This window comes from Capsicum annuum, chromosome 12, assembly GCF_002878395.1.
Source record: "Capsicum annuum cultivar UCD-10X-F1 chromosome 12, UCD10Xv1.1, whole genome shotgun sequence".
In the NCBI taxonomy this organism is placed as follows: Eukaryota; Viridiplantae; Streptophyta; class Magnoliopsida; order Solanales; family Solanaceae; genus Capsicum; species Capsicum annuum.
The window spans coordinates 141,632,115-141,658,378 of NC_061122.1; the positions used below are offsets into that span (position 1 = coordinate 141,632,115).

General features: G+C 39.6%; 1 protein-coding gene across 2 annotated transcripts in view; it reads right to left on the reverse strand.

Annotated features, from left to right (window-relative positions):
• The window catches only part of LOC107850372 (nucleobase-ascorbate transporter 6), a 43,655-nt gene extending 19,882 nt beyond the window's left edge, over positions 1-23,773 (reverse strand). The window contains exons 1-7 of one of the 2 annotated variants that reach the window (XM_016694855.2): positions 23,343-23,773; positions 22,474-22,571; positions 22,139-22,312; positions 21,739-21,839; positions 19,950-20,025; positions 19,385-19,444; positions 19,102-19,286 (exon numbers count right to left, since the gene is read on the reverse strand). In XM_016694855.2, coding sequence (XP_016550341.1) covers positions 19,102-19,286; positions 19,385-19,444; positions 19,950-20,025; positions 21,739-21,839; positions 22,139-22,312; positions 22,474-22,571; positions 23,343-23,454 — 806 coding nt within the window. In that variant the 5' untranslated portion in view covers positions 23,455-23,773. Of the gene's footprint in view, positions 1-19,101; positions 19,296-19,384; positions 19,445-19,949; positions 20,026-21,738; positions 21,840-22,138; positions 22,313-22,473; positions 22,572-23,342 lie in introns of both variants that reach the window. The other variant, XM_016694854.2, reaches the window with a different exon arrangement.
• Between the last annotated feature and the right edge of the window lie 2,491 nt (positions 23,774-26,264).

Here is a 26,264-nt window from a genome sequence, read left to right on the forward strand (position 1 = left end):
GTTCATTTGAAATTTAAACATCCCCAAAGGCAGTCAGCAGTCGTTCGCTCAGTTCGTCACTGTCGTCAGCAGTCGCTGCTGAGTGCGGCCACTGCCGTCGCACCAACGGCGACGACTCAACGAGGTCGATATTTATGGTTATTTCATGCGTGTTGAATTAATTATATTTTGGAATGAAAAATAAGTTTGAAAAAAAAATTATTTTTCTAGAAAAATCACCAATTTTAAATGCTCACTACTTAATCTTTAAAACCGAAATAAAAATCCAAAATAACCGAACTGAATTTGTACAAACGGAACCAATCCGAAATAATTTTTGTTTGATTATGGTTGTCATTTTCGTCAATTCGAAAATCAAAAAACCAAACCGATATTCAACAACAAACCGAACAAACCGAATGCCCACCCCTAATTCTCACGCAGTAATGCTCATGCTATTCAGTCAGTTATAGTTTATGCATATAAACCCTTGCATTCAGCCTTACCTCACTTTGCGTACCAGTACATTCACACGTACTGACGTATACTTTTCTCTTGCGCTATGGTGTCTTATACCATAGGTTCAAACGCTCAGGCTCCCGATCGCGCTTAGCAGCTCAGAATTCAGCAAACAGATTCAGTGATGAGTCCTCATAGTTCGAGGATATGATCATTTCATTCTTTCAATATTACAATACTTACTTATTTCAGTAGTTGGAGTGAGTTAGGAAGATGTCCCATCAACTCCTTATTGAGACAGTTTAGAGGCTTTATCAGATTATAGTATGTTTAGACAGTTGTCCAGTTTTGGTATTGTGATACCGTATTATTCAAATATTGTTTTATCAGTTTTGAATCAGTATTGAACTTTATGGCAATTTCAGCCCATCTTCCGCATTATACAGTATTATGTTCCAGTTATTACAGCAGGTCCAGTCATGGGTTAGCTTGTGGCCCTTCGGGGTCATGAGCACTATGTAGCGTCCAAGATACCAGACTCAACAGTGTCCTAGGAAGTCTGAAAAGCCGCATCTAGTAGAGTCTTATGCATGGGTGTGTTGTGCACCACACTTATGGACAGGAGGCTATGAGATGTTTTAGGAACAGTTTCCCTTCTTTCAGTATTTATGTCGTGCGAGTGAGCATGAGCTCAAGTTAAACTCTCAGCCTAATCCGTTTCTCCCTTTGTTATAGAATATGTCTCCCAAAAGGACTAACGGAAGGATAACCGGGAATCAGTCGGCACCTCCGCCTATTCAGGCAGATTCCCTGGACGAGCATGTCTTTTATTGCGAATTTAGAACGGACTCCCTTACTTTATCTTACTCAGTAGTAGCTCAGAGCAATCAGCAGACTGTTGTCCCACCCAGGCATATGATTCATGCCCAGCAGATTAAAGTGGGAAAGCGTAGAAAGAAAGAAAGAAAGAGAGAAAATAAGAGTGAGAATGGGTAATTTCAACTTCGCTCAGCCTAAGTCAGAGGGTGGTAATCGTTACCAGTTTCGCCCAAAGTCATCCGTTCCAGTTCCTTCCTCAGCCAGTGCTCCAGTCCCTAAATTCAGAGATAGGGCGCCAGGCCCTAGATCTAAGGGCAGTGTTAGCAGTGCCCTAACCAATCCCCTTTGTCAGGCTTACGGTAAGAACCACAAGGGTATTTGCAAAGCCGGTAGTGATGTGTGTTTTGGATGTGGCGAGTCAGGTCATAGAGTTCGATATTGTCCTAAGGCTGGTCCACGATGTCAGCATAATCATCCTTCAGCTCAGTCCGATCGCCCGAATCAGCAGGGTGCCACCTCTGGGCAACGCCCAAACAGACTCTATGCGCTTCAGTCCCGACAAGATCAGGAAAATTCTCCTGATCTTGTCACTGGTACGTTACAGATCTTTCACTTGCATGATTACGCTTTGCTAGATCCAGGAGCTTCTTTGTCTTTTGTTACTCCTTATATAGGAGTTGATTTCGGAGTCAGTCCCTAAATTCTAAAACAACCTTTTTTTCAGTCCCGACCCTAGTGGGTAAAACCATCATAGCCTGGCGGGTATACAGGAACTGCCAGGTTATGGTATCTCAAAGAGTCACCTCAATAGACTTAGTCGAATTAGAGATGACTGATTTCGATGTCATTCTCGGCATGGTTTGGCTTTATTGCTATGCCACAGTCGACTGCAGAAACAGAATTGTCCAGTTTCAGTTTCCGAATGAACCTGTCCTTGAGTGAAAGGGTGGTATTTCAGCATTCAGAGGTCAGCTTGTTTCCTACCCACTGGCTAGGAAAATGATATCTAAGGGATGTGTCTATCATCTTGTTCGAGTTAAGGACTCTAGTTCTGAAACTCCCAATCTTGATATCAGTTCCAGTTGTGAGTGAATATACAGATGTCTTTCCTGAAAATCTTCCCAGAGTTCCTCCTGAGAAGGAGATAGACTTCGGCATTGGCTTTTTTCCAGATACCTATCCCATATCTATTCCGCCATATAGAATGGCACCAACAGAACTCAGAGAATGTGACATTCCAAAAATAGCTTTCAGAACTCAGTATGGTTATTTCGAATTCTTAGTCAGGTCCTTTGGTCTTATCAATGCCCCTGCAGCTGCAGCTTTCATGGACTTGATGAACCGTGTGTTCAAGCGGTACTCGGACATGTTCGTCATAGTCTTCATAGATGACATCCTTGTCTATACCCGGAATGAGCGTGATCTTGCAGACCATTGCAAAATAGTATTACAGACCCTCAAAACCCATCAGTTATAATGACATCTACTCATGTCCTATATGTCAGCTCTATGATCATCGCTCATATTCGTACACGTTAGTGAAAAATCATGTACATCTACGGTTCTTAGTATAAGAAGATCTAGTTCACCCAGTGTTGCAAATCATGTTCCATGAGTACAGAAACTTCAGAATCAGGTAATGCAGCTCATGACTCAATCACTCATGTCATGCTTTACAGTATGCTCAGCTCACATGACTCATGCCCCACGCCCAGTGATCAGCCGAACTCAGATTATGTCATGTATAACCTCAGTTTAGATCCCTTGGTGAAATCCGTGGTGTTGATGTTCTATCCCTTAAGCCTCAGTTACAGCGTCAGTTCAGTAATCGATGTTCAGTAAAAAACTCAGATAGTCATACAAGACCATGGCTTCCAATTATCAGTTACTTCACCATCAGAATTCAGTATCAGTCTAAACCTCAGTTATCAGAAACCAGCATTCAGTCTCAGTTACAATCTTAGTTACGGTTACCTTCTCAAATACCGTCTTAGCTACAATCTCAGTCCCAGTCTGAGTACAGTAGTCAGATCAAATGCTTAGTCAGTTTCAGCATTACCCGACCAGGGCATATAGTCATCAGTTACTCATTTATTAGTATTTCAGTACCTCAGTTTACAGAATATTTCTGAATCATGTTATACGCTTGGTCTAGCATTTCTTAAGACACTACAATTTTCACTCATTCATGCTCAGTTATCTCATGTTACCCAGTCAATCATTACCTTTTATGCATAATGCTCTATAGTTTCAGTCTAGTTATTCAGACTAAGTACAGTTCAGTCTTACATGCCTAGTATTCAACTATCAGCCATGCAGTTAATCAGATAAGTTAGTATGTTTATTCATTCGTGCTCAGCACCCATGTGAATATTTTCAATAGTTTCAAGTGATGTGTTGTACTAAGGCAGAGAGTATAGTTGAAGGAGTAATCGAGGGATATGTCTAAGCTTGAAAATTTTAGATGCAGTGCTTAAGGCTTAGTCACTCTATCTTAGATGATGTTTCATAGGCATTGCCTCCTAATACAAGAATCTCGGCAATATGGTGATCCCTTATTCAGATGTCCTGCTTCGTACAGGCCAAGATTTCCTTTCTCCCTACAGTCACTAGAACACTATCAAAGAGTGTCAGAGAAAGCCTCCAGTTGAGAATAAGTTTTTGGCATGAGTTAGTCCGCAAAGCCAGCGATTCAATTTAGCAGTCAAACGAACAAGTTCGTATAGTGTAGCTTCCCAATTTTTTTTTCCATCTAGTCACTATCCGAAGTCTCATGAAGGTAACCATTCAAAGATGAATCAACTAGGTAGTTGCGTGTGCAGCTCAATTCATGTTTCATGTCTCAGTCTCAGATCCCAGATATACAGTCACGATCCAGTTCGTAGGTGCCTTGTGCATCGCCCCTCAACATCTCGGTTAATTCAACATTCTTCAAGGGACATAGCGTCCCAAGGGGGAGCTACACTATAATCCCCTGAACTTTCATGACATAAACATGCCACTCTCTCTTCACGTAACGAACCCATTTTAGAGTAGTGGGTACCCATAGGTTGACCCTCTAGCTCCAATCTCAGCCAAAAGCCATGTACTCAATGGCTCAGTTCAGTTCACGATACTCAGTCCATGTCACACGTTACAGACTCAGTCATGTTCTCATGTTCCCGTTCATGCATGTTCAAAAAAGACCTCGAGTTCGATAATTGGTGACATTATGTACCTGAAATTCTCTCCCATGAAGGGAGTGAAGAGAGTCGGCAAGAAGGGAAAACTCAGTCCCCGATATGTCGATCCCTTTAAAATTTTCAATCCTTTGGCAAGGTAGCTTATGAGCTCGAAATTGCCTTCAGATCTAGCTTTAGTCCATCTAGTCTGTCATGTCCCCTTCTTAAAGAAGCGCATAAGTGACCCAGCAGTTGTAGTCCCTATTGAGGGTGTAGATATTCAGAACAATCTCTCATATGAGAAAATTTCCAGTTGAAATTCTTGACTATCAGATTCGCAGACTGAGGAACAAAGAAGTCCCTCTAGTCAAAGTTCTTTGGCGGAATCAGTCCATTGAAGGAGCTACTTGGGAAGCAGAAGCAGATATGCGGACCAAGTATCCTCACCTCTTCTCCGCAAACTCAAACTCAGCCCAAGATAATAGTTTTCCCTAAGCTTATTCAGTTTCATGTTCAGATTTAAGCTACAAACTTGGTATACAGTTTATGCTCAGTTTTCCATTTCAAACTTGGTATCAAATACCATTGCATATTCAGTAATGCATTCATGTGTCAGTTCAGTCATGTATTCACGCATCAGATATACGCGATTAGCTTATCAGTACTCTCAGTCATGCATTCATGTATCAGCTCAGTCATGAAATCATGCATCAGATATACATGCTCAGTATGAATCTCTATCGGGGGCCTATCGGAAACAGCCTCTCTACTTCTCCTGAGGTAGTGATATGGTCCGCGTACACTCTACCCTCCCCAGACCCCACTAGATGGGAATAGACTGGTATGTTGTTGTAGTATGAATCTCACTAATGTCAGTCATGTACTCATGTTTCAGTTATTCATGTTCAGTATGTACTTCAGTTTATCATTTCTCCCATCTCAGTCAGTCTAAGTCAAGGACAAATGTTCCTAAGGGGGAGATATTGTAAGACCCCGCAAAATTTCTAACCTTAATTTAGTCCTTTAGGCTTGTCAAAGGGTCTCAAACTTAAAAAATTCTAACTAAGTTTCCATACTTAGTTAATTTTTGGCCTTCGAAAGTTGGCAATCTCATTTCGCAACCTTAATGTCCTTTAATGGTCCGTATTTTTGTTAATTCATGACCGGGGAGGTCAATAGGTGTTCCCGAACAAGTTTCGAATTTTTCAGATCTCGTTTAGACCACATTTGGTGTCCCAAAACAGTGGACCAACGCGATCTTGGCGCACCGCGTCGCCTACGTTGGTTAACATTGTTGCAGGTTGCTAGAGTCAAAACTACTGAGGCTTGGCGCGATCATGGCGCGACGCGTCGGGTATCGCGTCGAAGCCATCGACACGCCGCGTCGCTCAACACATCGATGCCCAGTTTTCATTCATTAAATGACCACGTCTTTAAGGGTAAATAGGTCATTTTCCCACGAACCAGGTCACTAAACTCGAAATTGATCCTTAAATGACCTAAATATTTCATTATTCACAGAAGTTTCCCCAAAGTTCATCATTCTCTCTCAAAGGCAAGAAACCCTAGTTTCAAAATTCTAGAACTAGGCTCGAGAATTTCTTCAAGAACCCTTAAGGATTTACGTGCTAAGGTATGTAAAGTGTTCATCCAAGGGTCCCTTCCACCCTTGGAGTCCAAGAATCTTTTTTCAAAGTTCAAGTATATGGTTTTTCATGAATTCTATGTTGGGTTTGATTTTATTCATGTTGATAATGATTAATTGATTATTATATGTGTAGATTCATGCGAATCCATGATTAAACCCTTGAATTGTGAAATTAGAATTGAATCATGATACTTACTTGTTGTGTAAGTGTTGCCTACATATACCATGCTCACTAAGTGCTTGATGAATTGTCTATGTGAACTAATAAGAGAAAGAAAACAGGTCATGTTGGCTTATGTGCAAGTTATGTCGTGCGAGTGTTTGATAAATTGTCTATGAGAAGGGACTAATGCCATGCTATAGTATGCTAATATGTATTCCGCATTCATGTACAAATAATGCATCACAAGTGTTTGTTGAAATGTTCTAAGGAATGAATGATGAACATGTAGCCACTGTTGAGCTTTTAAGCTTGTGCCATGATTTACTTATTATGCTATCGAGTCCTGGGGGTACTTGTACCTGACAATTTAGCTGTGTGCCTAGAGCCAGTGTCAGTTTTCAAGATACTCTCAGTCAAGCCATGATCAGTAGAATTCAGTCAGTCATATGACTCAGGAAAATTCAGTAAATTCAGTATCAGTCCAGTCCTACTCAGTACTCAGTAACCTATGAAATCTCGGTAAATCTCAGTAATCTCAGTCAGTTATCAGATCTCAACGGTAGTCCGTCAGTCAATGGAACTCAATTAACCTAGTCCAGTTCATCTCAGCATAATTAGTTCAGTGTCTATTCAGATGGGAGTTGGATTCAGAACCGAGTGAACCCAAGGATGGGAACACACACTGCTAGTTGAGGGTGTGATTCCTAGAAACTATCCTTGCGTTCCAGAACTATGTAGCCAGTATGGGTTGAGACATCAACACTGATAGTTGAGGGTTAATGAGGTGGATTAACACTGTTAGATAAGGGTCCCACCGTTTTCTTTTGGGGCCACTGCTAGACGAGGGTCACTGGTCACTCACAGCTTGTCCTTACTAGTTGCGCAGTATTGACACCCTTCCTACTAGGGTTACAGGTTGGACCCCAAATCCATTTAGAAAAGAGATATGTCGGTTAGATGAATCCTCCCACAGTTTCAGTTACAGAATCAGGACTGTCAGATACAGTCACCCAATCTCAGTAATAGAACTCAGATAGTTCTTTAGATTTCAGGACTGTCAGATACAGTCGCTCAGCTCAGTACGGAACTCAGCTAGTTCCATCAGAATCAGGACTGTCGTATACTGTCATCTAGCTCAGTATAGAAACTCAGATAGATCTATAGTTTCAGGACTGTCGGACACAGTCACTCAGTTTACAGTATATCAGTTATCAGTAATTCATGTCATCAGTAAATTCAGTATTCAAAATCCTCATGATTTCAGTTACAGTCATGCATTCATGCATGTATTCTCACGTAGTCATGTTCATGCTATTCAGTCAGTTATAGTTTATGCATATGAACCCTTGCATTCAGCCTTACCTCACTTTGTGTACCAGTACATTCACACGTACTGACGCATACTTTTCTCTTGCGCTATGGTGTCTTATACCATAGGTTCGGACGCTTAGGCTCCCGATCGCGCTTAGCAGCTCAGAATTCAACAGACAGATTCAGCGGTGAGTCCTCATAGTTCGAGGACATGATCATTTCATTCTTTCAGTATTACAGTATTTGGTTATTTCAGTAGTTGGAGTTAGTTGGGGACATGTCCCAGAAACTCCTTATTCAGACAGTTTAGAGGCTTTATCAGATTATAGTATGTTCAGACAGTTGTCCAGTTTTGGTATTGTGATAGCGTATTATTCAGATATTGTTTTATCAATTAAGAATTAGTATTGAACCTTATGGCAATTTCAGCCCATCTTCCGCATTATACAATATTATGTTACTGTAATAACAGGTACCAGTCATGAGTTAGCTTGTGGTCCTTCGGGGTCATGAGCACTGTGTAACGTCCAAACTCGGGGCGTTACAGATAATCATTAGGTGGCTATACACATTGCCTCAAATCCAGTGTCTCATGAACGAACAAAACATATTGAGGTTCATCGTCACTTTGTCCATGAAAAGATTCAAGAAAACATGATTTCTACTGGCTATGTGAAGACAGGAAAAAAATTGGATGATATATTCATAAAGACTTCAAATGGAACTCCAAGTGGAATATCTTTGTAACAATTTGGGCATGATTAATATCTACGCTCCAACTTGAGCGGGAGTGCTACAGAACACAAGTAGACATAATTACACATAGTATACATAGCATAACCATAGGTGGAGATATTTCAGGATTTTTTTAATTTTGTCTCCTTAGATTTACTTGTATACCTACAAATAACTCTTATTCTTGGAATAATATGACATGGAAATTGATCCACTATCCCTATATTTTACCGTCATCAACTGGTTAAGTTTGTTTAGGTATTTTCTCTATTAAACTGCCTTTTCAACCATTACCTTAATATTTCCTTCCATTATTACTAATAAAATATACTCCCTCCGTTCCAATTTATTTGTCTTACTTTTCTTTTTATCCATTTTTAAAAGAGAAAATGGTTTGTTACCCCTAACCTTTTGTCGAAATCTCAACTACACACTCAACCTTTTAATGTGACCTATTACCCTCCTGAATTTATTTTTACCAAATTTATTACCCCCAGTTGCTGACGTGTCACTGGACGTGACTACACGCGCCCATAGGCGCGTCAGTCGACTTTTTCCTCTTTAAAATCATTATTTTTTATTGCCACATCATTATTTTTAATAATTATTATTTTTTCTTAATAAATATTGGCTTCTTCTTCTATTCTTCTTCAATGGCTTCCTTTTTTTCTTCTTCTTCTTCTATTCTTCTTCTTCAATGCCTTCAATGGTGCAGCTTCAATGGTGAAATGCCGATGAACAGTGATGGTGCCGAAAAATTCAAAATTCCGTCGACTTTTTTTTTTGATGAATTTCACGTAATTCGATTCAACATTTTGATTCAACACGTTGATTCAACATTCAATTCAGCTTCACGTAATCAATGGCATTTGACTTTTTTGATTCAACATTCTCACATAATTCGAGTTCTTGTATGCCATTGAAGAAGAAGAAGAAGAAATGTCATTAATGAGTTCTCACTTGAACTAAGAACTTCGATTCAAAAAACTTGAAAAAAATTAAGAACTTGAATTCTTGAATAAAGAGATGAGGAATATGATAAATTAATCTTCAATGCCATTGATTAGTTCTTGGATGCTATTAAAGAAGAAATGTCATTGAACCCGAATTAACTTGAAAAAATTTAAGAACTTGAATTCTTGAAAGAGGAGATGATGAAGATGATAAATTAATCTTGAATGTCATTGATGAGTTCTTGGATGCTATTTATGAAGAAATGCCATTGATGGGTTCATGGATGCCATTGAAGAAGAAGAACAAGAATTGAAGAAGAAGAAGAAGAATTGAAGAAGAAGAAGAAGAAGAATTGAAAAAGAAGAATTGAAGAAGAAGAAAGAAAAATAATAATTGTCATTGATGGTCTCTTGGGTGCCATTGAAGAAGAAGAATTGAAGAAGAAGAATTCAAGAAGAAGAAATAAAGAAGAAAAATTGAAGAAGAAGAAGAAGAAAGAAAAATAATAATTGGGAAATAATAATGTTAAATTATTATTTTTTTAGAGTAAAAAAATAAAAAATGACGTGGCAATGGCGTGGCATGACGTGGCGGCGCATGCATCACACCATATTTGCAATGACTGGTTGTCAGTTTTGGGGGGTTTAATAATTCCACTTTAAAATAGTTCAGAGAGATAATAATTCCACTTTAAAATAGTTCAGAAGGGTAATAGGTCACCTTTAAAGGTTGAGTGTGTAGTTGAGATTTGAGGTAAAGGTTGGGGGTTAACAGACCATTTTCTCTTTTTAAAAAGAATGTCTCTTTTCTTTTTTAGGCAACTCTCTAATTCTAACTTTCTACATGGCATGTTTTTAGACCACAAGATTAAAGAACATATTGGTATATTATGTAACTCTCTAATTTAAGACCACAAGATTCAAAAGTTTCTTTACTTTTTAAACTTGATGTCAAGTCAAAACCAGACACACAAATTATAACGAATGGAGTATAAGTCAATTTAACATCTACAACTTCTTGCATGATAAAAAAATTGTAATACAGAAAAATATTACAGGCTAATATACAGGGGACACTCGTCCATTAGGCCACTTAGGCAAATGCCTAGGCCCCATAACTAATGGAGGCCCCATATTTCATGTAAATATAGTTATACATAAACTACATATAAAAGAATTTATTGAAATCTTATATTATTATTAAAAAATAGTTCATATTTTTTGAAAGAAAAAAAAAAATAGAGCTTTAAATGTTATTGTTAGCATAAAAAAAAGGAACAACTCATTATTACTATGATGTGACCGTTTGGGGCATAAGAAATAGAGTTGAGAATAAGCAAAAACTATTTTTTCGGGGATCATATAAGATCCGCAATTTCGCAAGAGAGATTGAATGGATTATTTATGTTGTCGATTGAAAAAGAATTATTAGAAAATATTGAATACAAAAAATTACTAATAATTTTGTATCTCAAAAAACCATAAAAATAATTTTAAATAAATAAAAATATGAAATTTTCTTTTAAGATAAGGCCTCTTATTAGAGTTACGCCTCCCGCCCCCGATATGGTTGAGAATAACATCAAGGAGAAAGGAAGGCCAAAGTGAGAATTATTTTCCAAAGAAGTGGGTTCAACAGGAAAAAGCTAATCTTGTTTTCTTTCTTGGGTTTTCTGAGAAGCAGTGCTTTAATTCATAGAGATCATGACCTTAGATAGGAGAGTATGGAGGTCGCGGATTAGAGTAGAAGATTAGTAGGTAGTTGTGTTTTGACTCGCTTTTCGACAAGTTTAGGCTTGGTGGGGGCCTGGGAGCACTGGTATGTTGTAGTATTTAGTCTTATACATGTATTTTGTTTTCAGTTGTTGCATTCTCCTTTCATATATACTTTGATTTGCTGCACTTGAACCAAGGGTCTTTCAAAAACATCCTCTCTACCTCGTGGAATTACACTGGTACATTGTTGTTGTGAAGTATTTTGGAAAATGTGTCCAACCCAACAATTAAAAAGTTACCTTGAAACTAAATGCAACATTTTGGCACACTGATGATTGATCGAGAAACCTAGTAGGAAGTTGAACGAATGCAGACACTTGTACGAAATTACAAAACAAAGTGAAAAGCTTTGCTTTGAACAATTGCATCATGTGGCGTGACGATCGGCCCATTACCAGAAACTAGAATGATGAAGTAGAGAAGAGAAGAAATCTTTTGTGCGTGCAATAACATCAATTATTCAACTATCCCTCAATTCTAATTAGTTGGAGTTGGCTACATAAACTTTCTGCATAGTTAACCAACCAGAACCCCACCCCACTAATTTATCCAAGCTTGCTACTCTGATTATGCTTTGCCATGATGGAGTTTGGTCAAGAGTTATAAAAGCAAAAATAATACTCCCTCTGTTACAATTTGTTTGCCTGGGTTTGATTTGACATGGAATTAAAGAAAATAAAGAATTTTGAATCTTATGGCTTTCAACTAAAGATATTTGAATGTACTAAAATGTCCTTTAATCTTGTAGTCTTAAATATGTCATATGTAAAGTTGAATTTAAAGAGTTGACCAAAACAAAAAGGCATTCTTTCTAAAATGGACTAAAAAGGAAAGTAAAATAGGGCAACACGCTGCACTAAAGCTCCTGTTATGCACAGAGTCCGGGGAAGGGCCCGACCACAAGGGACTATTGTATGCCGCCTTATCTTGCATTTTTGCCAGAGACAATGATACACGAGGAAAATACGGAGATGAAAATAACACGAAAACAAGGAAAAACGATAGAGACGAAACAAGGAAAGTAAAGGATAAAAGATAGATAAATAGACACAAAATGATAAAGAGAGGACAACCAAAGGGTATACTAAACCTGAAGACCTTCTTTGCGATTACCACAAGAACCAACCTCTTACGAAGACCGAGAGGGGAATTGGACCCTCATAACCAACATTTCTAGACAATCATCTAAGCTCCCAACAAGTTCTCATAAAAGGCCCTCAAGTGTACATTCATCCAAAATCATCCAACCCTAGAATGAAGAGAGTGTTACTTACTTATAACCTAGGCTATTTATTACAATTACGCCCAAAAGTGACCCTAAATGCTATTGGGCCCAAAAAACGAAACACTCAAGACTATGGGTCCAAAGTGATCCAAACGCCTTTAGCAAGGCACCTTTTATGCTCCAAGCTATCATCTAAACACGATGTTGCTCGATGTCCCCATGGATTGCATCAATGGATATAGCTCCTCCTATACACCAAGATATCCTACAATCACGTACTTGCTTTCCTAGAACGATCAAGTCTTGGATCCTTAGGTGTGGTCCTTAAAACATAGATCCCAAGAAAGTGGAGCAAATTCGGCTTATATCATCGTCCCTTTCTCGAAAAGGATTCGTCCTCAAATCTAATATTTTTATTGACTTGTCATCACACTTTCCAAGTTTGGAATCCTTGGGTAAGAACTCCGTTAGGCGTTCAAGCTCAATTCCATAAGGCACTCTCTTCGCATCTTCCTTTGAGATTGTTTGTTCATGAACCTACACAAATGAAAGAGTGATACTAGGTAAAATGCTAGTATCATGGTTAGAGAGGAACAAAGGCCTAATGTTGGAATTGTCTATCAAATTGGATTTGGAGTGATCGGACAACAACAACAACAACAACAAACCCAGTGTATTCCCACCTGGTGGGGTCTGGGGGGGTAGGATGTACGCAGTCCATACCTCTACCTCTGAAGAAGTAGAAAGGCTGTTTCCGATAGACCCCCGGCTCGAGACACGCGGTACCACACAAACATATAGTAAAGCACAGCACAAGGTTACAAGGTTACAAGATTACATAACATAAATACGGCACCCATAAGTAATATAAAACAGAGGAAAGCACACAGCTTCATAATAAAACATGGGACACGGACTCCTAACAGGAATAAACCCCCACCAAGTAGTTCCCTATACTAGCGACTCAGACTGGCCCTAGTCCACTGCCCTGATTCGCGTCCTCCAGACCTTCCTATCTAGGGTCATGTCCTCGGTGAGCTGTAACTGCTCCATGTCTCGCCTAATCACCTCACCCCAGTACTTCTTCGGCCTACCCCTACCCCGCTTAAAACCATCCAACGCTAGCCTCTCACACCTACGGACCGAGGCATCCACGCCTCTCCTCTTCACGTGTCCGAACCATCTCAATCGGGCTTCCCGCATCTTGCACTCCACTGGTGTCACACCAACCTTCTCCCGGATGTTCTCATTCCGAACTCTATCCCCTCTAGTCAGCCCACACATCCAGCGCAACATCCGCATTTCTGCCACCCTCATCTTTTGGATGTGGGAGTTCTTAACTGGCCAACACTCCGCTCCATACAACATGGCCGGCCGGACTACCGCCCTGTAGAATTTGCCTTTAAGCTTAGGCGGCACCTTCTTATCACACAGCACCCCCGACGCGAGCTTCCACTTCATCCATCCCGCCCCAATACGGTGCGAGACATCCTCGTCAATCTCACCGTTACTCTGGATCACGAACCCGAGATACTTGAAACTCTCCCTCTTACCTACCTCCTGTGATTCCAGCTTCACTACTACCTCATTCTCCCGCCTCACGTCATTAAACTTGCATTCCACATACTCTGTCTTGCTTCTGCTCACCCTGAACCCTTTAGACTCAAGGGTTTGCCTCCACACCTCTAATTTGTCACTCACACCCCTCGAGTCTCATCTATCAAAACTACATCGTCTGCAAAAAGCATACACCACGGCACCTCCCCTTGAATACGCCGCGTCAACACATCCATCACCACTGCAAACAAAAAGGGACTAAGAGTAGATCCCTGATGCAACCCTGTCCGGACCGTGAAATGCTCTGAGTCTCCTCCCGCCGTCCTCACCTTAGTTTTCGCTCCATCATACATATCCTTGATTGCTCTGATATATGCCAACGGTACTCCACTCACCTCCAAGCATCTCTAAAGCACCTCCCTGGGGACTTTGTCATAGGCTTTCTCCAGGTCGATAAACACCATGTGCAGGTCCTTCTTCCTCTCCCTATACTGTTCCACCAACCTCCGTACCAGGTGAATTGCCTCCGTCGTCGTGCGGCCAGGCATAAATCCAAACTGGTTTTCTGAAATAGACACTATCCGTCTCAGCCTCACCTCGACCACTCTCTCCCAGATCTTCATAAAGTAACTCAATAACTTAATCCCCTATAGTTGTTGCAACTCTGGATGTCCCCCTTATTCTTATAGAGAGGTATCATGGTGCTCCACCTCCAAGCCTCGGGCATCTTTGCCGTCTTGAAGATTTCATTAAACAATCCCGTCAACCACCTAAGACCAGCCTCTCCAGCGAACTTCCAAAACTCGACCGGTATCTCATCCGGCCCCGTCGCCCTACCCCTTCGCATTCTGCGAACAGCCTGTCTAACCTCTTCTACCTTAAAACGTCTACAATAGCTAAAAATCCCGACATTCCTCTGAGTGCTCCAGTTCCCCTAACACAATAGCTCTATCCCCTTCGTCATTCAAGAGCCTATGAAAGTACGACTGCCATATATTCTTAATGTGGCCGTCCTCCACCAACACTCTACCGTCCTCCCCCTTAATGCACCTCACCTGATCGAGGTCACGACCCTTCCTCTCCCTAGCCTTAGCGAGTCTAAACAACTTTTTCTCCCCTCCCTTCCCCTGTATACAGGCTCTCAAAGGCGGCCGTCTTAGCTGCCGTGACTGCTGACTTAGCCTCCTTCCTCGCTAGCTTGTACTCTTTCCTGTTTACCCGCTTCTCCTCTTCGTCCTTACTCTCCACCAACTTGGCATACGCCCCTTTCTTGGTCCCCACTTTCTTCTCCACCTCTTCATTCCACCACCAATCCCCTTGATGGTGGCCGGCCCGGCCCCTAGAAACCCCCAACACCTCACTTGCATTCTCCCTGATGCACCTAGCCGCCCTATCCCACATACTATCCACGTCTCCCTTACACTCCCACACCCCCATTCCCGCCAACTTCTCCCCTATCTCCCACGCATTCACTGGCGTCAAGCCGCCCCACTTAATTCTAGGTCTACACTCCCTACTCCTCCTCTTTCTATTCTTCTTTATACCCAAATCCATAACCAAGAGCCTATGCTGGGTCGAAAGATTCTCACTCGGAATGACCTTACAGTCCTTACACCACGCCCTATCCCCTTTCCTAAGCAACAAAAAGTCAATCTGGGTCCTGGCTACCGCGCTTCGAAAGGTGATCAGGTGCTCGTCCTTCTTCGGGAAGCCCGAGTTCACCACCACCAGCCCAAAGGACCTCGCAAACTCCAATAGGGTAGCCCCCTCTTCATTTCTCTCCCCAAAACCAAAACCACCATGCACATCACCAAAGCCTCCCGGTAGCGCCCCGATGTGCCCGTTGAAATCTCCTGCTACAACAATCTTCTCCGAGCTAGGCACGCCTCTCACCACCTCCTCCAAAGCCTCCCAAAACCGCATCTTCTCCTCCCCCTCCGATCCAACTTGCGGCGCATAGGCACTACATACGTTCAGGGTAAACCCCCGAATGACCAACTTAATAGTCATCAACCTATCGTTGATCCTCTTCACCTCTACTACCTGACCTCTAAGCTCTTCATCCACTAAGATGCCAACTCCATTCCTACGCCTCTCGCTCCCAGAGTACCACAGCTTGTAACCATCCACATCCCTAGCCTTAGACCCTACCCACTTGGTCTCCTGAACACACGCAATGTTGATCCTCCTCTTCCTAAGGGTCTTCACAAGCTCTATGGACTTGCCCTGCAGGGTCCCTATATTCCAAGACCCAACCCTCAGCCTACCGTCACTACCCGCACGCCCTCCACTACTCCCCCCGCGGCCAAACCTTGGCCTCTCTCCCACTCCCGCCCTTTCCTCATCCCCCGCCCCCACCACGGCCCCCCGCCCCCACCCCCTCGAACATGACCCTATCCACCCATTACTGCCCACAGCCACAACTAGACGAAAGTATAAGAGAATATAAAGATAATATAAAGATATAAAGACATAAACGATGGTAATAGCAAAGCAGCAGCAAGTAATACAAGGCTCACACAAATTCAAAGAAATACTCCAGCAACCAAACTATACTCAATTACTAGTATAATACGAAGAATGAAAGAATGCAGAATGAAGAATGAAATAAGCAAAGGTTAGAAGTCACCAGATTTCGCTTGTAGACCAAGCCCCGCGTCGACCTGCTGCCGGGGGATTTCGCTGCTGAGATGGATCTGTGGCTGCTGGCGACCGAGCGGCGGTTGCGGCTGAAGACCGAGCTTCGGCTGCTGGACTGTTGTACCGGCGCCGGCGGAAGGGGGGGGTCTGGACAGAGAATGGTGGGTGAAGAGGGGTACAGCGGGGGGGGGGGGGGGGAGCGGGGTCCGACGACGGATGTCGACGTCGGTGACCGGCGGTCTGGTTGGGTCGGCGCCGTAGGTCGGCGACGGCGACGGAGACCGGAGCGCGGGAGAGAGGGGGTAGGGAGAGAGAGAAAGCCGTTCGGCCGGCGACGGCGGTTGACGCCGGGGACCGGTGGTCGGGTCGGGTCTTGTGGAAATTGTTTCGTATTTGATAAGTTTGAGAGGGTTTGGACATGGGGTCAATGGGTAAGTTAAGAGGCCTTTGAATGTTCCCCAAAGTTAGCCAACCTACCATCTATACTTTCCAATCCACAATCGATGCTCGCCAACTTCTCATTCATGTATGACAATCCCTTAGTCATTTGCTTAGCATCTTGCTGAATCCTAAGGAATGCCTCCAAAATGGTATCAAGGGTTGCTCCACCTATAGTTCTTAGTACAATTGAAAAAGGGATGAAGCAAATATTGACGATTCGTTTAAAAGAAAAAGGATCAACGAAATTAACGAAGAAAGAAACAATAAAAGCACACAAAGAAAAGAACAAAAAGAAAATGGATCCAAGAACCAATTAAACAACCAAGTAGATCAAGAATAAAAAGAAATGAAAAGAGAAATCAAGAAATGAAACTAAATGATTGAACCTGAGCCAAAACCGATTTTGGGATGTCTGAAGGCAGTCTTGGCGCATGTTGACAACAGGAGTGACATGCTCAAGCAGATGGAGCACGGGCCAAACCAGTTTGACCTGTGCCTGCGCCTGATCTGTAGTCAATCTGCTCAAGCAGATCAGGCAGATGCAAGCAGATTGGCTGGAATTTCAACCGAGTTTTGCCTCTCTATGGGCCCACTTTGCTTCTCTATCTTGGAATATTCCTTGGGCCCTTTGAATATGACTTTGCACTAACCCCTTTTCTTGCTTTTTCTTTCCTTTTTTGAGGATCAAACACATCTTTTTTGAACAATCTTGCTTCTTCAAAACATGAACACCATCAAGAACACAAGAACATTCAAAAAATGAGCCTTAAGCAAATGGACTCAAAATTCGATGAAATTCGGAATCCAAGCTTTTTTCAAGCTTTCGAACACAACCCAAGCATTCTTAAGTTCAAAATCTCAACCAAAAATTTCAGATTTCAACACCCACTTCCAAGTTTCTTTAACTCAAATTCCAACAATGGCGGAGACTTCAATAAAGCTCCGATCAGGCTCAAATTCGATATTTTAACTCAAATAGTGCTAGGGAACAAGAATCTAGCACTAGAGACTCGAGAAAACACCAAAATCAAAGACTCAAAATTTGGGCTAGACCTTACGTGAATTGTAACTTTTTTTTGTGATTTTTCAATTTTTTAGATAACGAGACCCAAGATTGACTTCGTGGGAACGAAATCAAGCTCGGCTCTGATACCAAATGATACACGAGGAAAATACGAAGAGGAAAATAACATGAAAATAAGGAAAAATGATTGAGATGAAACAAGAAAAGTAAAAGATAAAAGATGGATAGATAGACACAAAATGATAAAAAGAGGACAACCAAAGGGTATATTAAACCTGAAGATCTTCTTTGCGATTACCACAAGCACCAACCTCTCACGAAGACCAAGAGAAGAATTGGACCCTCTCACAACTAACGTTTCTAGACAATCATCTAAGCTCCCAACAAGCTCTCATAAAACACCTTCAAGTGTACATTCATCCAAAATCATCTAACCCGAGAATGAAGAGAGTGCTACCTATTTATAGCCTAGGCTATTTATTACAATTGAGCCCAAAGTGACCCTAAATGCTTATTGGGCCCAAAAGTGATCCAAAAGACAAACATCATGCTAATTGGCCCAAAAGTGACCCAAAAGCCAAACACTCAAGACTATGGGTCCAAAGTGACCCAAACACCTTTAGCAAGGCACCTCCTGTACTCTAGGCTATAATCCAAACACAATGTTGCTCGATGGCCCCATGGATTGCATCAATGGATATAGCTCCTCTCGTACAACAAGATATCCTACAATCACGTATTTGTTTTCCTATAACGATCAAGTCTTGGATTCCTAGGTGTGGTCCTTGAAACATAGATCCCAAAAAAGGAGCCAATTCGGCTTGTATCAAACTATTTCCAAGGTTTGAACACGTCTCTTAATCACATGGCAGAAACTTTACAAGTTACTCCAAGGCTCCCCTTCAAATTAAAAAGGAAAGTAAGACAAACACAGTGAAACGAAGAGAATACCTTTTACCATTTTCAAAGTCTAGACAACTTCAAAAAGAAACAATCCACGCAGTCTTAAACATGAAAATCAGACAGGTGATTTCCAGTCACCATCAGTCTATTTGACTTTGTACATTTTTCACCACGGTATGATACACGTTAATTATTTTATGTGCAAGAATTAAAGATAATATGGACAAGTATTCCTCCATTGTGTGCAGAGGTTAAGAGAAAAAAAGGCATAAGAATATCCCCTCGAAAATTATAAAAGATCTTTTACCAGGGAGCAGCGCCAATAAGTCCAGCCCGATCAGTTCTGCAGCTTATCTGGGTCTTTAGTGACTTCCCATTATAAGCCCCACCCAGAGTAAGAATGTATGCATAAATCCATACGATTGCCACCGTGAAAAGAACAGCAAAGCGATCAAAGATATGCTTCCCTGGGCGTACCAGATGGGCCAAATACTGCAATAACTAAGTTAACTTCATAAGTTTCATGTCCAACGATGTCTTCCAGCATAAAATAATGTTCAAAAGAAAATTTTGATTTCCCAACATCCCACCTGAGAGAAGATGACCAAAAGGACCAACTGTGGCAACCCAACTTCAACACATTTGGCAACCTAAACAAAGAAGATGTGTTTTCTCACTTTAACAGTAAACTGTGGAACAAGCCCATGAACACCCAAACCAAAAATATGTAGGACCCGTTCGTCCATGAATATTGTTCACTTTTTTCCGAAAAATTATTTCACTTATTTTGAAAAAGAGTGTTTGGCCATGAAAATTCCAAATACAATTTGAAGTTGTATTTGGAATTTAAAAAACAACCAAAACCTTGTTTTCAGTTTTTTTCACTTTTTAATTTATTCTTTTTTCAAAAAAAAATCTAAATTTTTTATTTTAATAAAATAATTCTATTTATATATTCCATGTTCAAATCATATTTCAGATTTCTTTCAAAAATACATTTAAACTCTAAATATTAACTAGTCAAACACAACTCCAACTCCAATTTTGAAAATGACAAATAAAGTGAATTTTTTTTTTGTTTTCACGGCTAAACACCTACGTAATAAGCAATAGGATTGATAATTCAGAATCAATGAAGCGAGGTTGTATAGTTACCCCAGGAAAACCAAACTCATAAAGCCCAAAGCCAACAAGAGACACCAACGGAACAGCTGAAAGTGGGGTCAGAAACCTATGAATCCACAGAATATAAAATGTTAACAAGAGCTAGTTTCCAAAGAATCAAAATGAACCTTTGCCATGAACACGTAGACAACAAACCACAAAGAATACAACAACATACTCAATGTGTTCCCACAAAGTGGGGTCTGGGAAGGTTAAAATATACGCAATCCATACCACTGCTTCAGATGAAGTAGAGGGGTTGCTTCCGAAAGACCTTCGGCTCAGGATAGATAACAGTATAACAAGCAAAAAACATACAAATAAAGAACAAAATGGGATAACACACTGCTAGATAATGAAAAAATAAGACGCCGACAAAGTAATACTATAAACTATCTATTCGAGATAACAAGCATCATCAGAACAGTACGAGCAAGAAACTACAGGCATAGAACAAACAAAGCACTCCTCTTTACTATTACGGGCGCACTCGTACCCATTAACCCTCTACCCTAATTTGCATCTTCTACACCTACCTATTAAGGGTCATGTTCTCACTAAGTTGTCACCGCTTTATGGCATGCCTATCACCTCCCTCCAATATTTGTTCGACCTACCTCTACCCCAATAAAAACCATCCATAGTCAGCCTCTCACACCTTCGTACTGGAGCATCCGTGCACCTCCCTATCATATGCCCAAACGATCGCAACCTCATTTCCCACATCTTGTCTTCCATCAAAGCCACTCATACCTTTTCTTGAATAACCTCATTTCTAGCCCTCTCTCTCCTTATAAGTCCACACATCCATCTCAACATCCTCATCTTCACCACCTTCAACTTTTGAATGTGGGAGTTCTTAACTGGCTAACACTCTGCTCCATACAACATAGTCGGTCGGACTGCCACTTTATAGAACTTACATTTAAGCTTAGGAGGAACCTTCTTATCACACAAGACTCCCTAAGCGAGCCTTCACTTCAACCACCTTGCACCAATATGGAATGTTACATCCCCGTCAATCTCTCCATTCCCTTAAATCAAAGACCCAAGATACTGGCTTAAGAATCCAACTCCACTACCTCGTCAACCTCATATGTCAAATCACTGAACTTATATTCCAAGTACGCCGTCTTAATTCTACTCAACCTAAACCTTTTAGACTCTAGGATCTGTCGCCAAACCTCCAACTTATCATTAACTCCTCCCCAGGTCTCGTCAATTAGTACAACATCATCAACAAATAACATACACCAAGGCAGGTCCCCTTGAATACGTCGCGTCAAAACATCACCAAGGCAAATAAAAATGGGCTAAGAGACGATCCCAGTTCAACCCTGTCAAAACAGGAAAGTACTCTGAATCTCCTCCTACCGTCCTTACACGAGTTTTCGCTCTGTCGTACATGTCCTGAATCGACTTAGTGTATGCCACGAGCACGCCTCTAGCCTCCGAGCATCTCCACAGAATCTCCCTGGGGACTTTATCTCATGCCTTCTCGGGATCGATGAACACCATGTGCAAGTCCTTCCTCCTCTCCCTAAACTGCTCCACTAACCTCCTCACAAAGAAGTCTTTGGAGTTTTTGCTAGATACACTAGTATAGAGGAACACTATGCAGAGTGCAGAATATTATATCACTTCATCAAAATGATGGAGAAAGGAGAAGGTACTACACAACTATGATCAAGGTGCATAGAGACACACAATTTGAAGCATCAATTCTGCTATAAGTAATGATTAATTTCCAGCATACATATGCATCATGACATTGACAAACCTTACAACATTGCGCCAGAGACCACTGAAACCCAGGACAATCTGAAGTGTTGAAGCAACAATAAGTGCACCTTGGGTGGCTCGCATTATCTTCTTGAATCTCTGATGAGTTATGGGAGGTGTTTAAATCAATAAAGTGAATACGTCTAAGATGCAACAAATGAGTCTCGTAATGTCTAACATTGTGCCTCCAAATATCTTCCCACCCTTTTGAGAATTAAAAGAAATATACACCAATATGAATCATATATGATAAAAATAGGCAGTTGTTTAAAATTGTTAAATGTAAAAAACAATGTAATTATTAAAAATATAGATGTTATTTCTTTTTTCACGTTTAACCATTGAGACTCGATGTGTATTCACACGGAAGACAAAATACAATGTCTGAAGAGACCAACCGAAACAGGGTCTGGGTCCTCCCATCGACCAGAAAGGATGATTGAAATTGTAGGTGCAACAAAGGTATAGGACCCGCCAATCACAGCAGGTAGCCTGGTCCCAAAGGAAGTCTGCAACAAGGTGTTCAAACCAGAAACAAATAGCAATGTCTGAATGACTTTTGCTTTTTCCTCCTGCAAAAGATCACGTAATATTCCAGTTAGAAGGATAAAACAACTTGAAGTCAAAAACCAATCATGGATCACATAGTTAAACAGCTTAATTGAGTTGAGAGGCAGGTAAGTTAATCTTGGGTTACATAGTTAAACAGTTTAATTGTATTGAGTGGACTCACATTTCCACCTCCCATTTGAGGAACCAAAGCCGTAGGAATGATAACCGTTGTACCGAGCATAACAATGTAATGTTGAAATCCAAGAAGGATAGCCTCAGCTGCATTCCAACAATTAAAAAAAAAAATCAGCATACTACAACATTCAGATTATGGTGAAATTGGTAACAACATATTCAAAGATGTTAGCACAGAGAAGTATGCTGTTATGTCTTTGACTCTTTATTCAAAAGCAACACCAGAAAGCAAAGCATGGTAATTACTTTATGGATTAAATTTTACGATAACCACCAATATAATAGTTTCACAAAATCAGCCTACTCATCATGTAACTCTCGACCCAGTCTGTGAGATTTTCACATAACCTGATGTGGGCACAGTAAGAGGCATTTATGTAAATGTACAAATAAAGAAACCTTAAAGATATGTATAGATAAAACAGATTCCAGTAATTACAGCAGAAAAGAAATTAGCCTGAGCTATATACTTTAAGTACAAGTGGAACGAAAAATGAAACTATCTTTTACCCAAAACTAGAACAAAGGGAGGGGAGCACAAAACATAAACCGACGAAGCTAGTACCAAACAGGACTTACACAAATTGCCCGTGATTTTGATTTGATAGTATGCGAAGGAAAGAAAATCAGAAACCTTAAAAACTTAAGTCATTGATGCACTAGACATTGCAATAGGCATTATAGTATGAAACAATTGTCACCGTGAATAAATAAAAATACCAATCAATTACCCGGAATGGAAACAGGCTACGCTTAGGACTTACGCAGAGTTGAGGAAAGGAAGATACAAGCCAAAAAGAAAAAAAAAATAACACAGTAAGACAGCAAAGCAAAAAAACAGAGGTATGGACATACGCCATGGGGGAGGACTAGTAATACAGTAGGAAACATTGGGAAGCTGATCTTTTGTTGGATGTGGCGCTGGGTCATCTGATTTTGCTGCTGGAGCTGCTCCTCCACCTGCCATATCTTCCCTCTAGACTAGACTAGAAACACCAAAGGGACACACTGGATACTAAAGTCTTCAACAGTAACAGCAAAACCCAAAATTTATGCACTACCCACGGAAAATAGCAGAAAGACTCCAAACCCTTTCTTGTGTACCGGAAAGCAATTCTGTCGAGGCTCAAAATTTCGACCACTCCAGAAAGCTCAAATACTGATAAACGCAACACCCAAGAATGACGAGATTGGAACAACAAACCACATGTTAGTATAATACTTCTCCGTTTCGAACTAGATGGACATTTCAACTTTGGACGCCAGTTAAAAAATTCAATGATTAGAGTATATTTTAATTTTTTTAACCTTTTTAACATTATAAAACTGAATAATTATTTTAGTAAGAAAAATTATAAAATATGCATCCATGCATTAAAAATCTTATAGGAATATTAGCAGTACTACTTAAAAAGAAGAAAAAAAGTTAAATTTAATAAATTTTATATTAAAAGTATAAGTATTACTTTTAAAAATTTTGAAAAGTATAATTATATTTAATATTTATTAAGAATAGAATAGAATGGAAAGAATTTATGTAAAATAATCTTGATTTGATAAGTTAAACAAGTAAATTAAAATAGTTTTTTTTAAAAAGAGGGTCAATTAATTCAAAACGGAGGGAGTATATATAAACTTTATAGCAATAGTTAAAGAAAAAAATTATATTCTATTCGTTCTGCATTATGTGTCGTCATTTAACTGAATACGATATTTAAAAATAAATTATGTATCGTCATTTAACTAAACATAATATTTAAAAAAATAAGTATTGACTTTATTAAAATTACAAAATTATCCTTTTTAAAAAAAGAACAATAGTGCTTAAAATCAAGTAGGATCATTTTTAATTGAAAAAGTAAATAAAAAAAGAGTGATAGTATTTAAAATCAAGTGAACTAAGGGTAAAATTATAATTATGTTTTTAAAAATTTATAAGAAAGATAAAAAAATTTTTGACTCGGACTAAAAAAAATGGTGATATATAATTTGGGACGGAGGGTATATAAATAAGATAATTGGGGGCAAAGAAAATGAAACTGTAAGCTAGTGCTCGCCAGCGTAAAGGATAAAAAGTGTAAACGAAAATGGTAATTATTACAAAGAATAAATAATTAAAACAAGGAAACGTAGGTACCTTTTTACTGTACTCTATCCCACTTTATTTGTGTTGCTTCTTTTTATGGTTTTTACAACCGTTTGATTCCAATTTTTTATGTGATATGATATTTATAAGCCTATGAGATACAAGGCATCTTGATACTTCTACATCTTTTTAATTTAAAATTATAAAAATAAACAAGGCATCTTGATACTTCTACATCTTTTTAATTTAAAATTAAAAAAAAAATTAATAAAAACTCAAAATCATATAAATAAATTAAAATAAGGTAAAGTATATGCAAATATTTAAAGTGATTACAAAAAACATGACTTTTAATTAAGATAATTAAATTAAAAAAATTGGACTTCAAAATTCGGCATATAACATCAGCCATTAAAATAAGATACCATAACTAATAAGATTTTCCAGCATCTCAAGCAAGTACGTGCATTGAAGTCAATAAGTCAAGAGATCCCACTTAAAATAAATTCAAGAAGATGATTTAAAGAGAAGGAAAAGGAAAAAGTAACTTTACAGAGGATGGAAGTCTAGAAACAGGAGAAATTGAAGGAAAGATGTCTTTTAAGTCTTGAATGAAAGATTGGTGACATTGACCGACTTAAAGAGTCAAATATTATTAGGAAATTTGATTAAGTTAATTATGAACTTGATTAATATTTTCAAAACTTTCTAATCTTTTCAAAAATACAAATCAACTCACACCCTTCTTTAATCCAAATCAACCAGTCACTCTCCTCTCTTTCGACTGTTTCTCTCAACTCTATCCCAACCAACAGTTCTACAAAATTCTCTCTTCAATCCCCGGCGACTTCAACCTCCGGCGAAAAATAGTCGGGCGAGTTTTCTTTTGACTTTCAACCGTCAATCGACGTGAAGACTTCTCTAGCAACAACAACTTCTAGTTCTTCGTCGTCCTATTTTCTTTTTCACAGGTAAAAAATTATGAAGAAACAGAGAAACTTGAGTCAACTACTCTTCTAGTATACAAATGTGGACTAAATAAAACCCTAATTTCTGACATTTCTTCTTCTTGTTGTCGTACTGTTAATTCGAATTTGTTGGTGATTTTTGTTCACAGTTGATGTTCTATGTGTGTGTGTGATGTGTTGGTGTTGCTGGGTTAATTTGTTGTTTGTCTTAGTAAAAATGGTGTTGCAGCAGATGAAACATCTGATGCAACAGATGAAAACATCTGATGCAACAGATGAAAACATCTGATGCAACAGATTAAAATCTGATACAACTATGAAAATCTGATAAAGCAGATGAACAATCTAACAGATAATTCATCTGTTGCGACAGACGACTCTTCTGTTTGGAAAAAATCTAAACAATATTAATCCAATAAATAACTCATTTTGCAATAGATGAGTGATATATTTCAACAGTTCAGTGATCTATTTTTATTGTCTCTAACTGTTTACTTATCCGTTGATACAAATTAGTCCACCAAGATGCCAAAATAGTAAACCAAATGATACAAATCAGTCCACCAAGATGCCAAAACAGTTCACAAAACGTGAGAAGAATAAGCAACACAAAGGGATACAAGATGACAAACACAAAAACACATGGATTTACAAAATAATAAAAGGATAGATAGTGAGACCAAGATTATTACAAGATTAAGAACCAAGTATATTTCAACATTA